At 34.2% G+C, this 15308-nt stretch overlaps 4 protein-coding genes across 4 annotated transcripts; 2 read left to right on the forward strand and 2 right to left on the reverse strand.

Moving 5' to 3' along the window:
• Window positions 1–129: 129 nt before the first annotated feature.
• NAEGRDRAFT_80186 (calponin homology domain-containing protein) lies at window positions 130–3854 on the forward strand (the record flags this gene model as incomplete). The annotated part of the gene is made up of 2 exons (XM_002675632.1): window positions 130–1454; window positions 2439–3854. The coding sequence occupies 2 exons, from the start codon at window positions 130–132 to the stop codon at window positions 3829–3831; spliced, it is 2718 nt and encodes a 905-aa protein (XP_002675678.1). The 3' UTR covers window positions 3832–3854.
• NAEGRDRAFT_50042 (uncharacterized protein) lies at window positions 3849–6314 on the reverse strand (the record flags this gene model as incomplete). Its single annotated transcript, XM_002675729.1, has 1 exon — window positions 3849–6314. The coding sequence occupies one exon, from the start codon at window positions 6312–6314 to the stop codon at window positions 3849–3851; it is 2466 nt and encodes an 821-aa protein (XP_002675775.1).
• A 434-nt stretch (window positions 6315–6748) lies between these two features.
• On the forward strand, window positions 6749–13227 carry NAEGRDRAFT_80187 (uncharacterized protein; the record flags this gene model as incomplete). The annotated part of the gene is made up of 1 exon (XM_002675633.1): window positions 6749–13227. One exon carries the CDS (start codon window positions 6749–6751, stop codon window positions 13187–13189), a length of 6441 nt encoding a protein of 2146 aa, XP_002675679.1. The 3' UTR covers window positions 13190–13227.
• On the reverse strand, window positions 13206–15262 carry NAEGRDRAFT_58391 (small GTPase; the record flags this gene model as incomplete). The annotated part of the gene is made up of 1 exon (XM_002675730.1): window positions 13206–15262. The coding sequence occupies one exon, from the start codon at window positions 15260–15262 to the stop codon at window positions 13271–13273; it is 1992 nt and encodes a 663-aa protein (XP_002675776.1). The 3' UTR covers window positions 13206–13270.
• Between the last annotated feature and the right edge of the window lie 46 nt (window positions 15263–15308).

Genomic DNA, 15308 nt, shown 5'->3' on the forward strand with positions numbered 1-15308 from the left:
ATTCAACCTTTTTAAAAAGACAAGCGAAGTTATTGGTCTTGCTTGTTCATAGATGGCATATGCACGTAAAGTTGTCACAACTCGATACCAAATTAAACAACTGCAAGATTTCGAATAAGATTAAAAAAAATGTCACTACTCAATGCCAGTGATTTTTCTGATGGAATTCCTTCGCCGATTCATACACCAAAATCTAACAAGGAGATAGTCTTTCCGAATGGTGATTCTGGTATGCTAACGCCTCTTCAAGATGATTCGAATGTACTTTCAGAAGATTCGAATAATATTTCTTCTTCAAATTCTTCACCTTCTATTGCTATTATCAAGAATGGATCACATGAAGAGGATTTAAAAGATGATATCAAGATTTATTCATCATCACCTGTTCCTGCACTTGCCCTGTCAAAATTAATGAAAAATCATCAGGAAGAATCTATCCGAAACATTTCCAATAATTATCCAAATAATAATAACAATAACAACACTCTTCAAACAACACCAAACAGTAGCCGAAGTACTCATTCCACTCTCTCAAATGGTTCTTCCACCATCATGATGGGAAATACTTCACAAAGAACACTTTCTCCCATTTATCATTCTCTTCACAATGCTTCGTCTACCTATTCGAATGTTAATCACAGTCAGCAGCATAATTTAAACTCGAGTCGTTCCAACAATTCTTCGTCAGGTTCAAGATTTCTTTCACCCCAAACTCCAAGAAGATTTAATCATTATCCAATGTATCGATCAACTTCGACACCAATCATTTCTCCAAGGTACAATCCACAAATGGTTTCTCCACGTGTCATGATGAATACAAGTTTACATAGTGGATTAAACTCTGCTAGATCGAATAGAATGATTTCCATGCAGCAACAACAGTTCAATTCATCAGCAGCAGCAGCAGCATCAGCAGACGAAACTTCATTGAGTGAAATAGTGCAGATGAGTATTGATGAGGAAGGTACTTATCCTTCATTTGGATTCTTATTGGATACGTTGTGTGAGAGACAGTTTGATAGAGTTGTGAAGGGAGTTCACACAATTATCGATGATTCTGAGAGGGAAATTGAACAATTGAAAATGTGGATTGAAAAGAATGTGGAAGAAATTGATTATCTGAATCAAGTGAAAGATAGTTTAATGGTTCAGTATCAGGAATTAACGAGAGAGATGGATAGAGAAAGACAAACTCTATTGATTAAGAGTAAGGAGAATGAAAATCTCAAATTTGAGCTGGAAATGAAGAGTATGGAAATTAAGAATGTTGAAAGACAGTTAATGACCAATAAGAATCAAAATTCTGAATTGAATGATAGAATTGAACAAGTGGAAAAGGAACTAAAGCAAAAAGAAAGACAAATTAATTCCACAAATAATAATTTAATCGAATCAGAGGAGAAATTGAAATCCAAATTGAATGAAATCTCCTCACTGAATAACAAGATTGAAATGTACACTTTAGAAACGAGCGAACTCAAACTTGCAAAGGAAAAGTTAGAGAAACAAATTGAAACTCTGAGAAATGAGGTCAAAACTCTCAAGAGTAATAATGAAGGATACGTGACAATTATCGATCAACAAAACAAGACAATCAATAGAGTTAATGCCAATCTGAAAGAGAAGCAATCAGAGCTGGAAGAAAAAGATAATGAAAAACAAGATTTATACAATCAAATGGTCATTCTCAAGAGAAATTTCACAGAGAAGGAAAATTCATTGGTTGACTCTCAAAGTGATTTGGTCAAAATGAAGAGAAAGTTTGAAGATCAGGCACGAGAATTTGAATCATATCGACAAGAGATGAAACAGGAAATGGAAAAGTATCACACCCTTGTTTCTGATCATCAACAATCAAAGATGAATGAATTAGAAAAGGATCAAGTATTGAAAAAGCATGCAACACTGTTGGAACAATTTGAAGCTTTGCAATTGAAACATAACAGTTCAGTGTATGATTTACATGAAACCAGACGTGAAAGTCAAGAATATCAAAGAACAAACGAATCCCAAAAGAAGGACATTGAGAAATTGTTAAAGAGAATTAAGGAACAGGACGATGAAAAATTACAACTCGAAGAGAGGATCAAATGGTTAGAGAGTAACTCTCTCGAGCAAAAGAGCTCCATATCCAAACTTCATAAGGAAAATGAAGAGCTCGAGAGTACCGTGTATGGCCTGAAAAAGGATATCAAGATAAGAGAACAAGTATTGGCAGATAAGGATAATGAAATTTCGCAAAAGGAAAAGGAAATTCAACTCTCCACTGATATTGCCAAAGAAAAAGATTTGGAAATTGAAAAATCTCAAGAAAAGAACCTTTCTCTCCAAAAGCAAATCGAGCAACTTGATACACAAGTCAAACAATTAACTGGTGATGTTTCAGATCTGAATGAAGAATGTGAAATGTTGAGAAAATATATTTCAGAAGAGAAGAGTTTCATTCTAGAATCAGATCCAACTCTCAAATTAGTATTACTCATGAAGCAAGAAGGTTTCCCAATTGATGAGTCATACGTTGATAAAATTAGAGGAAGAAGCATATTCAATTTATTGAGAATGGGAGTTGGTGCTTACAATGTTAGAGTTGGAGATGATGGAAATGGACAAATTGATAGTGAGAGAAGAAAGGAAGAAACCTTCTTTGCTGAAAAGGCACTCTCTAAATGGTTGCAAAATTTACTTCCTGAAGATTACAATCCTGAACAGAATTTGTATGAAAATATTGCTGATGGTTTCATGTTGTGTAGAATGATCGATACATTATTTAAGGAAGTTCAGCCTTGCGATCATATTAGAGTAGATAATGCTCTTATTAGAAATCAAAGATCAGATTCTGATAACTTGGCAGTTTATTTGGATTATTGTAAAAAGTTAGAATTGAAGAGCTATTTTGAACCTGATATGCTATTCAAAGTTAAAGAAGCCTTTCATGGTATTCCATCTCTAGCACAAGATTCCATGATAATGGCAAGAGAAAGAGCCTTGATTGTTTCTAATATTGCACAAATATTCGAATTGAATATTAAATGCAACATGTCACCAAGAAAGAAAGAAGAAATACTCGGAAAACTTTTTAATGCAAAACTGGAAAGAGATGCTAATTCACCAATTCTACCAAGATCCAGATCTTCATCTGTCAACTCATCTAGAAGTGGTGGTATACGTCCATCAAAAAGAAATAGCATTGCCTTAACTAACTTTTCTATAGCTGTTTCTCCTTCACCACGTATGAATGAGGGAATTACACCAAAATCAGCTCGATTTGCAAAAGACATGTTTGAATCTCCAACGATTGGAAACAAAACTCCACCTACTATTCCCTATCTCAAACCGTTCACATCAAATATGGATTGTCTTTCTCAAGTTTCATCGCCACTCAGTAATGTAACAACTGAGGATGATATTTGGTTGGAACACATGTTAGAAGATATGAAAATTACACCTTCATCACCTGCAGAATCCAAATTTCAACTCAAATATTATTTGAACAGAGCTGGATCATACTTTGCAAGTGAAGAGCAAAGAGATGAATTCATGTCACTTTTGAGAACATTCAAGTTTTTACAAATTGATTTATCAGATTGTCAAAAGTTTGTCAATGAGAAGGAGATTGTTGAAATATTGACAAGATTGTGTGAAAATAGACATGCATTAAGATTGGATCTGAGTGGATATTGTCTAAAGCCTTACATTAGTCTTGTTGAAAAGTATCTTGCATCTAAAACAGCCATCAAATATTTGATAATGAAAGACTGTGGATTTAGTGAGGAAGAAAAATCTTCATTGAAACGAGTTGCAAAGACCTTTGACATTTTGACAGATCTGTAATAAATATTAGTGTATTATTACTTAGTCTTTTTTGGTGTTGATTTCTTTTTTCCTCTTCCTGGACTTTTCTTGGTCTTTGATTTAGATTTTGGAGTGGAAGGTTCCTCTTTTGGTTCTTCTTTGCTTTCAGTTTCTTCCTTTACAGGTGTGGAAGGCTCTTCTTTTTTCTCTGCCATTTGCTCTTCCTTAATTTCTTCCTTCTCCTTTTTTTCCACCTTCTTTTCTTTTTTTGGTGTTGCTTTCTTTTTCTTAGTTTCTTTCTTAGGAGTACTCTTCTTTTTTGGAGATTTCTTTGGCTTTTTTTCCTCCTCTTCTTCTGTTTGATACTCTTCCTCATCTTCATCAGGAAGTTCTAGATTTTCAAAGTCAACTGGAGCCTCTTTCTTTGCTGCTCTCTTTCTCTTTTTTTCAGGTTGTACATTCTGTGAAAATATTGTTGGATAGGTCATGAAAAGAATATTTGAGAGTGCGTTAGAAAGCCATTCTTGCTCTGGATCCAGGTCACTTGCTTTCTTAGAGTTCAACTTGGTAAATTTATCCTTCAACAGACCAGAGATTATTGTATCAAAAAGAATATGATTGTTAAATGTTGGTGTACATTCTTCCGTTAATAATTTTTCAAAACTATTTTCAATCAGCTCAGAAATATCTACTAATGGGAAATAATATGAAAATACCTTCTTGATATTTTCAACATTTTCACTATAATTATAGATATCAGGTACAATGGTAAGCTCATACTGCTTCAGAGGTAATTTTCGAAGTAATGAAATTTTCTCCTTGAGATAGACTTTTGGAAGTGTTGTAGATCTTCTTGGTCTTGAAGATGTTGAAGTTTCAACCTCTGTTCCAGCTGTCTCTGTAAATGTTCTTCCTATTAAAACTCTAGAAACTCCCTCCTCTGCATGTTTCGAAAAATATTGAATAGCATCCATTACTGGTTCAATGATTGGCTGATAACTAGATGATCCGTTTCCACTCAATAACTCGCTTCCATTTCCAGAACTATTACCGAAAATATTTGAGAAAACATTATGTGAATAATAAGATGCCTCAGGTACTTGCGTTTGACATCCATCATGATCGAAACGTGACTTGTATATATACAAAAACTTAGAGTGATCCACCAATTCTTGAATTTGATCAAATACTAGATTAATATTTACACTTTCACTCTTTTGTGAGTGTCCAATAAGATAATCAGTCAAATATTGGCAAAATTGTTGTGATGTAAACTTGGTATTAACATTAGATAGAATAGTTGTATAAATTTTAGAAAGTGAAGTATTTTCAAACTTTCTAAAAAGATAATAATCCATTGGAGATGCATCACCTTGTTCTTCCAAATCTTCTTTAGATAAATTTTCTTCTGGTTTTTTTTGCCTTGTACTTCTTCTCGTGTTAGTGGATTCTGTTGGAGTAGTTGGGCTTGATTCAAGTAATTTCTTACGATCTTTCTTCATCTGTAAATATGCCAACAGATCAAACATGTGCACATATATTAAGAGTAAAAAGCTTCTCCTAACAATATAGAAATTTTTGCAATGCTCAGTCGGATTCATGTACATTGGTTTCTCTTTACCACTCTTGGTGGCAGATCCAAACTTTTGAAGTAAATTCTCGTAGAATGTTTCATGTACTAAATTTTGTGCTTTTGGATAATGTTTAAATCCTGCTTTTCCAATTAAACTTTTTGATCCTTTTGGGCTAGAAGCACTAAACTTATTTCCAACATAAAAATTACCACTCACAGATTGATGTCTTCTTTCAAATTCTCTCATGTCTATAGCAAAATCAAAGTAGAGTAAATATGAATCTCCAGAAAGAAGAGAATCTAATATGAACTTTGTTTTTCCTGCTGCTTCATCCTGTATAAGAACGTGAGCTTTTGATTTGTTTGATTCCACTAATTTTTTGAATGCCTCAGGACTAAGAGATTGATCTGATTTGTCATCAAATAATGCTCGACTTTTCTTTTTCTCTGGTTCGGTTGTATCTTGCTCTTTTCTAAATGTTGCTCCCATGAGCATATCAACTTCTCCAACATTCGAATAATTATTTTCTATAGGACATGATAAGAACATGTTAGAATTGGTTGTTTTGTCAATTGGAAGAGTAGCTTCGGATAATGATTTTTGTGAACTTTTCCATCTCAAATATTCAACTTTAAGTTGTGCAATATGTGATGCTAGAATGGATTGAATATTACCCTCTATAGTTGAGCTTGCAAAGTCTAATGAAATACAAGATGCATTGTCTGAGTCATTTGTCTTCGGACTTGGTGCGAATTGTGTTTTTAAAGTATTAGATAAAAGTAGGCTAGATTGCTTCTTTTTTTGCTTTTGAATAGAGTTTCTCATCTTTAATAATACATTCCACTTGGCTGATTGATCATCCGATGATGAAGATTCCTTTTTAGTTTCCTTCTCATTGTTTTTCTTTGATCCACCATCTATTAGTTTTACAATAAATTTAGTTGTCATCACACATGATGATAAATGTTCAATTAATCACAATTTTAATGATGAAAAAAACAAACCCTTCTTTGAAGATCTTGTTGCAGGCATTTTTTTGGCGGTAATTGTTCTTACCCATTTCCTCTAAAAGCTGGAAACATAAAAATATTCCAAATACACTTTTCAGCCTTGGTTATTCCGTAACTTGAAGAGCCTAACAAAATTGGATTGAATTTTATTGTCTTGTTCATTATCAAATTAAGCAAATTTCAAACTCAGCATGTACAATTAATCGAAAATAAAACTAAAATATTCTCAAGTGTGATGAGTGCTTGGGAGAATATTTTTAGGTTTTAAAGAGATCCAAAATTTTATTGTTTAAAAAAAACTTAACACAACAACAACTAGCAGCATTTCGGAACCTTCTATTATCAAGAAGTAAATTTAATAATAACAACAACATGGAAGAAGAGTATCAAAATTCAAATCAAATAGAAGAGGAAGAAGAAGAAGAAACAACTGAACAAATTTTGGAAGAAATCGCCGAAGGTGATGATATTGATGATGATGATGAATTGTTGCAACAATCATTACTTCCAACAAAGAAACATCACGATATTTCCATCCAATCACTTGACCAAATTAAACAAATTATATCTTTTAATCAATATGATTTAATTGATGCTAAAGGAGGTTTAGATTTGGTTATTGTTAATGGCGATCAATTAGTAGCACACTTTTTAAGAGACTCCTTCGGAAGAAATGAATCTAATGAAAGTCTTTATAGATTGGATTGGTTAAAACATGGTGGTCAACTTCTTCACCTGACATACCTTGTTGAAACATTCGTTAAAAACTTGTTGGATCGTGATATGAGAATTGATATTGTCTTTTTTGAAGATATTAGAACAAGTCAATGTATCAAATCATCATTCTTGTTGAATTTGGCTTATGAAATTCATCAAGATTTAGGAATTTCTTTCCAATCATTAGCTTACAGCTTTTTGGTTGCCAAACAAGCTATTTCATCACAATTGAAGAAAATTTCCGAGAATTATTCCAAGTCAGATGTTTTTACTGTTACTTTCCTCAACGATACATGGTACAAATCAAGTAATTGGGAAAATCTTATCACAAAGAGAAAACCATCATTTATTATTTCAACATTGGCACAAAATTCGATCATTGACGAACTTTTCTGTACAGAGACTGTCCTTGTAAGACAAGTAATTTTGACCTATGATTTATGTTTTTACGGAAATACTGTAATTGGTTTCTGTTCAGCTGTTAGAGATAACATGACAAACTCTTACAAATTGAGAGAAGTTGAATTGTTTTTGGAAAAAAATTTCTCTGAAGAAAGGTCAGAAAATGTATTCAAATTGACTTCTCAAATTGGGCTTGCAGCTGAAAAACATTTCTCAGAAATTAAATCAAATATTGAGCAAATTATTTCAAAGGAGCTCTCGGATTCATCTCTTACCAAAAAGGTTTCTGTGTCAAGTTTAACCCTTTCAGCCATTGCCTCCATTGATTCTCTCTCTGAACAAACAACTCCAAATGCATTGGCTCTCTCAAAGATATTTATTCTCACTAATATTATTCAAAACATTATTCCACTCAAAGACAGAGCACAACATATTGAAGACGTTTCCTTGGATACATCATTAATCTCATTCCAAGAAAAAATTTTGACATCCCTTTACCACTCTCTCAAGCAAACAAACATTGAAGATAATTTATATGATCTTTTGGACTTTAGATTGTTTTTGAAGGTTCTGACTATTTTATTGAGCTCAGGAGTTGCTCAAAAACTTGAAAATAATTCATCAGATGATCACCTTTTAGCAGAACTTTTACCAAAAGAGCTTCAGAATCTATTTAAATCCTTGGTGTCTCTATTGACAACATCAAAGTCAACCAAGGATGCCTCATGGTGGGAAAAGGTATTAAATCCTTTAGTTTCAAAAAGATCAGAAACTGAGGATTACAAACCAAGACATCCTGAGTGTCTTTTAAGAGAGATTCTACCATTAAATCAAGATGTAATCAATGGATTGGTATCTGGCGTAAATATTACTCTTCCTCACAAATCTGAAAAGATAATTACTGAACAAGCTCCTGTTAAAGAAGAACCTAAACCAGAAATTGTAGAAGAAGCACAAGATGGATTGGAAGATTGGGAAAAGGAAGACTGGCTTCAGGAAGAACAAGTTGAGGAAGTTGTCGAAGTTAAAGAAGAACAAGAAATACTCACAGAAGAAGAAGCTAAGGAACTCAGTTTTGAAAGATGTTTCCCTGTGAGAGAACAAGAAGTCAACTATTCCCAAAAGAAGGACGTCGAAGAACAAATTCCAAACGATTTTTCTGGACCAAAGAGTGAATGGGAAAAGATCAAGGTACAAGAAGCTCAAAAGAGATTGCACAGATACTCCGAATCAATGAGGGCTTTATCCGATAAGAAGGTTATTGAAAATGCTAAATCATCAGGTGTTGTAGCTGAAGAAGTCAAACCTGTCGAACAAACAAAGGGTGGAAAACCAGCTAAACCTAATAAGAAGGAAGAAAAACAAGCAACTCCAGCTGCATCAGCAGCTCCTTCAACAAAGGTTAGATTGATGATGATTGAATCTAACACAAAGAAACGTGAAAAGGAAATTAATGAACTTACTGGAAAATTGTCTGAATACCAACAAAAATTCAGCGAATATAACAATAAGGCCGACGAATTGAAAGAACACGGAGGAAAGATTGAACAATATGAATCATTGACCAAATTATTGTTGGAAGGTATTTTCAAGGATATTAGACTTGTACAAAATATTCAAGCTACTGAAGGTGGTAGCTCTGCAAATAAGAAGAGTGCCAGTAGTAGTTCTGAAAGTTTCACAGCTGCTACTTTGTTACTAGAACAAAGAACAACTTGTGAAAATTTGTGGGTTCAACTTTCTATCCTCAGGCTTCAATTTATGACAAGAAAGTTGTTACTTGAAAGACAAGATCTTCAAACCTCTTTGAGAAGAACTCAATCATCTGCTCCAAAGAAGGGCGTTAAATTCCTTAGTTTTGACGAAGAGCCATCCGAAGACTCCAAAGAAAAGAAAGACGATAAGAAGAAAGGTGCCCTCAAGGAAGCAAACCCTAATGCAATTCCACAAATTGACAACTTGTCTGGAGGTGCTGACTTGGATTTATCTTTGTACTGGGAGCCTTTTGAACTTACCAATAGGATCTACGAAATTGTTACACAATTGATTAATGATTCCTACATTTCAGAATTGTCTGTGGCAACATCAGCATCCCAAGAAAAGGATAAAAAACCAACAAAGGCTGCTGCCAAAAAGCCTGCAAAGGGGGACAAGAAGGGTGAAAAAGTTAAACCAATCTCAAAGATTGATCTCAAAGATGTCATTCAAACCTTGATCAATTTCATGTGTGATTTGGGCTTTGTTAAATTTGCAAGCAGAATTTCTGAAAAATTCAATCAAGGAGAAATTACTTTTGGTTCTCTTATCAAGGATAATTTGATGCAACAATTAGAAGTTGAATCTCTTCCTGCTGAAACTGTCAATGTTAAAGATTCTGTCAACGATAAGCCTGAATCAGCTGAATTCCAACTTCTCTATAACAATGCAATTATTGATTCTGCCACAAATATTGAAATTCCTCCAGCTGAAATTCCAGAGACTGTAACCATTGACTCTAAGGGAGCCAAGCCAAAGGGACATCCTAAGAAGGAAAAGCCTTCTCGTACCAGAAAGGATGAAAAGGCAACAACAGAAGAAGAATCAACAACAGATGAACCTTCTACACCTATTTCTCAAAATTATGTTATACCAACGGCTAAATCTCTTGGTTTCACACCAGATCCTTGGCAAGAGAATATGATTTTATCAATTTTACAAAATAAGTCAATCCTGGTTAGTGCTCCAACCAGTTCTGGTAAGACATTTATTGCATTCTTTGCCATGGAAAAGGTTTTGAGGGAATCTGATGATTCTATCATTGTTTATTGCTGTCCAACAAAGGCCTTGGTAAATCAAGCTTATGCTGAAGTTTATAGTAGATTCCAAAAGGTTTACAACAATACTTCACCTTATGGTGTTTCCAGTATGTTGGGAATGTACACTGCTGACGAAAAGATTAACGTAACTACATGTCAAGTACTCGTCACTGTTCCACAATCTTTAGAACATTTGATGACCAGTCCAGAAAATCTAGAATGGAAGAGAAGAATGAAGTACATCATCCTCGACGAAATTCACTGTATCAACGAATCATCATCCAGTGGTCAAGTTTGGGAACATGTTTTGAGTCTTCTTGAATGTCCATTTATTGCCCTCAGTGCCTCTATTGGTAATCCAAAGGAATTCGCAGATTGGTTGAATGAAAATTACAACAAGGAAATTGTAAGCCACATCACTTACTTGAACGATCAACAACAAGGTGTAGACTTGGTTGTTCACGACGAAAGACCTCGTCCATTAGAATTCTATAACTATGATAGTTCTGCAGATAGATTCACCGAAATCCATCCAATGGCCACACTTAATCCAAATTCTATTGATACTGTTTCTTTCTCATTGATTCAAAACTTCTCTCCTCTCCAATGTCTTACTCTTTTCAAGGTTGCTACAGCAATCAAAACCTCATTCAAGGAGCAAGGAAAGCCAATCTCTACTGCTATTGAAAAATTCTTGGCTACTTTCAATCCAGATTCATACTTTAATAACTTTGGACTTTTCAAGAGACAACAATTCTCTAGTTATGGCAAGACTATGAAGGAAGAATTAATCAAACTCTCAACTGAAACTGAGAATCATGAATTCTTGTTAGGTATTATTAGAACCTTGTTGAAGGATGTTAGTTTAAGTTTTGACAACATGGAAGGAGATTACAAGTCTCAACAATCAATTTCAGACAATGTTTCTGAATCGGATGCTGCTTCTACTACATCTAGTAAGGTTATTTCTAGACACAAGTTCGGTTCAGATGGTTGGTTGAAGGACAATATTATTCAATTGGTTACTAGATTGGCAGAAGAAAAGCTAACTCCTTCAATCTTCTTTAGCTTTGATAGAACTATGTGTGATTATTTACTCAAAAAGATTTCCACCCATCTCCGTACAGCCCGTGCCAATTCACAACTTGGTAACTATTTCCATCTCTATTCATCTAGCTTGGAAAAGGTTAGATCTGAAAAGGAAATTCGTTACAGTTTACAAAGTATTGAACAATTCGGAACTAAAATTCCAATCGAACTTAAGGAAGGTTTAGAAGTTGGTGTTGCTGTCCATCACCACAGTTGCCCAAGTGAATATCTCACTGAAGTTGAAAGACTTTTCAGATTGAGATGTTTACCTGTTGTCATTTCTACTTCTACTTTAGCTCTTGGTATTCACATGCCTTGTAAGACTGTAGTCATGGTTGGTCACTCAATTTACTTGACCACGACAATGTTCCAACAATGTGCTGGTCGTTCTGGTCGTAGAGGTTACGATGTCAAGGGTAGAGTTGTTCTCTATGGTATTCCTCAAGTTACAGCCAACAGATTGCTCTCTGGTGTTACTCCAAAGATCAAGGGTGCTATGGGTTTAAGAGCTAATTTCTTGTTAAAGATGCTTACTCTCCTCAATAGGGCTAAATCCGATGACACCAAATATCAAATTGTAGCTGACGATCTTTCTCGTTTGGTAAACAAGAAGATTTTCTATCTTGGACAAATTTTGGAAAATTCTGAACTCCAAAACAAATTGTGCTTTAGATTTATTTTAGACTTTTTGAGAAGAAACAATTACATTCAAGAAGATGGTACTTTGGGAGAGTTCTCCTTGCTCGCCAATAGTCTTTTCTATTATGAACCAGCTAATTTCTTATTCATTCATTTGTTAAAGACTGGCGCCATCAACACTTATTTGCAAAAGTGGAAAGATGTTTTGGACGAATCATCAATGAGACCTGAAGAAAAGGTTGAATTATTAGGTGAAAAATTATTAATCTTGTTGAACTTGCTTTTCGAAGCCAGAAAATTATCTCATTGGGATCTTTCTCCATACAAATTGGAAAATTATTATTCCAATGACACTTTGGAAATTATTACCAGTGGTAAGGCTGCTCTTAATAGCAAGACAGATATTTCCTCAGAAAATGTCTTATCTCAATTGAATGACTACAATAGAATTGTTCTCAAGGAATTTGCAACATTTGTAGTATCTTATTGCAAGAATTATCAAAAGGAAACTGTTGATAATGTTCTTCCATTATCTAATATTGCCTTCCCTCATGAAGAAAGCTATCTCGAACAACTTTATCAAGAATCCAGTCTCTGCAAGTCTCTCAATGAAAGTAAGCTCAAGTATTATGGTACTAGCAGCTTTGTTGCTATCAGTGGTAATGATGACATGTTTACTAGTGTTTCTCAATTACTCAATTGCCGTAATCAGAATGTAATTTTGGATGTATCATTGTTGCCATATCTTGACCTTGTAGAAAAGATTTCTCAAAAGGCTAGTTTGTCCCTCAGCTCATATGCTGTTGAATTCTTGAGAAATGGTCAAAAGAGACAAGTATCAACTGATTGCGACTTCCCTTCACTTTCTCTTTGCTTCAATTCTCTTAAGAATGTTGATAGAGTTTTAGGTCAAGCTCTTTACAATATCCATTTGTTCATGAATATTAAGAATGGTGCAAACAATGATTTATTCCTCTCTACTCTTACCAAATTACGTACCAGATTCCATGACCGTGTCACTGGAGGTAAGAAGACAAGAAAAAAGCTCAAGATGTTGAAGACTATCAATGTAGAAATGGACGATTTGGAAATGGTAAACTCCAAAGGAAAATTGAAAAATGTATCCAAATCTACAAAGAAAGACTCAGTAACCAAAGATCCATCACTGTAAATGCTGGTTCAATAATAAATTTACATTTATTTTGTTTCAAAATTGTTCGAAAATATTTACACCTCTCTTTTGTGTTTTAAATTATAATAAATAATTGGAAAAGTAATTATCTAAATCGTGAGCCAAAGTTTGAATGGAAGTTTCAAGATTTTGACCAGTTTTTGCACTACATTCGAAAAATTTGACTGCATCAATCCTGTCACAATCATCTACAGAAGAAATTGAATTTCCTGTTAGACTGTTATCCTCAAAACTTGCTGCAACATTGGTATTTGAAAGAGCCCCAAGATCATTCTTGAATGATTTCAATTCATTATTAGATTTGTCATCAAAAACATTAGCAACCTTTTGAGGTATGGTGGTTGGAGAAGGAGATGATGAGATGGCATTCAAAATACTTCTGTTCATAGCTCTTGCAAACTCAAGACCTTGAATAAAGTCAACACTTCGTTCACAGTCAAGATCAGTCTTATTTCCAAGTAAAACAATTTTAACATGTGGTAGATAGTGGTTCTTAATTAATTGAGGAAGCACTTGAGTGTTCCATAATTGCTTCAGCCTTTCAAAGCTAGAAACTGAATTGATAGAATAAACACAGATAATACATTGAATATCTTTCAAGTATTCTCTGAAAAGTGATTCTTCCTGATAACTACTGAATCCCATATCCCAAAATTGAAGTTGAATTTTGTGTTTGTTAGTGAACAAAATACTTCCTTGTGGACTTGTGGATGTCATGTGAGGAGAAGCTGCCGTCAAGCTATTAGCTTGTGTTTTTGCTGTATGATCAATAAATCTGGTTGTAAACTCCAAACCAACTGTTCTTCTTGTTGAACTAGAGAATGTATTTCCTTCAAATCTTGACAGACATGAACTTTTACCAACTTCTCCATCTCCAATAAAAACAACTTTAAAAAGTAATGTTGTATCTGAGTCAACTTGATTCTTTGAATTTGATTTTGATGTTTTCACCTTATTCACTTTAGGCAAATTGTTTGGAATAGCAAACCAAGAATTTGTACCAGAGCTCAAATCCAAACTATTAGGTGGAAGTGTACTAGATTTTTCCTTTTGTGGATGCTTTCTAATAGTACCAGTTTCTTGTTGAATCTTGGCAAATTGTTGAACAGAATCCAATGATTCATCTTCATCAGAAATGTCCATATCTTCCTCTTCAGATTCATCAGATTCTTCCAATTTAACAATCAAGTTACTGGATGATGGCTTTTTAAAATCAGAGATTTGTTGTTTCTTTGAATCAATCACTGGCTTTTTTTCATTAAAACTCAACATTGAAGTGCTCGAAGTAACCTCTAAATGGCTTGGTTGTTGATATTCTGAGAGTGTCCTTCTTGATGCTCCTTGCTTTCTCTTCATTGACTCCATATGTTGTTTAATTTGTTGCTGTTGTAAACTTAATGTCAACAATGAAGGAGATGAAGGAACATGATGATGGTGATGTCCATGACTACTCGTACTATTGCTTGATACTAAAGACCCCAGTGCTGGATTAATTCCTTTCATAATACTAGAATATTTCACAGCTGATGAATAGGATGAATTAGCAAGGGATGATATTTTCAATGATTCTAAGTCACCATTCGTTGGATGATTTAGAGAAACATGATGATTGGATGGATGTTGATCATCGGAATCATGTTCCATCTCAGCTGTATTGACAATATCCTCGTAATAATAGTAATTTGTTCTTGGACTATTACTTGGTGAATTTTCAAACGAAGCTGCTAATTCGTCTTGTCTTGACTTTGAAAACTTTCTGGTTAAACTCTTCTTTGAACGATTCTTCTTCTTTCTCTTTTGATTCTTCTTTGGAGAGGTCGGATCATGATCCTCTTCAGAGCTACTATGTACGGAATGTTGATTCCGAAGACTTGATGTTACTGATGCTACAGTATTGCTATTGGTTTTTCCATGTAAACTAATGTTAATAGATTCTAGGGTTGTATTTTGTAAATTAGAGTTTGATATTGAATGACGTTCCTCATCATCCTCCAGTGGATGATTCGTATGATGATCATCTACAGTATCAGCAGAAGAGCAACACAATCCCATTATAATGTTGTTGTTATTATATGATGATGATGATATTTAAATTACA

The sequence above is a fragment of the Naegleria gruberi genome (genome assembly GCF_000004985.1).
Source record: "Naegleria gruberi genomic scaffold NAEGRscaffold_32, whole genome shotgun sequence".
Taxonomy (NCBI): Eukaryota; Heterolobosea; class Eutetramitea; order Acrasida; family Naegleriidae; genus Naegleria; species Naegleria gruberi.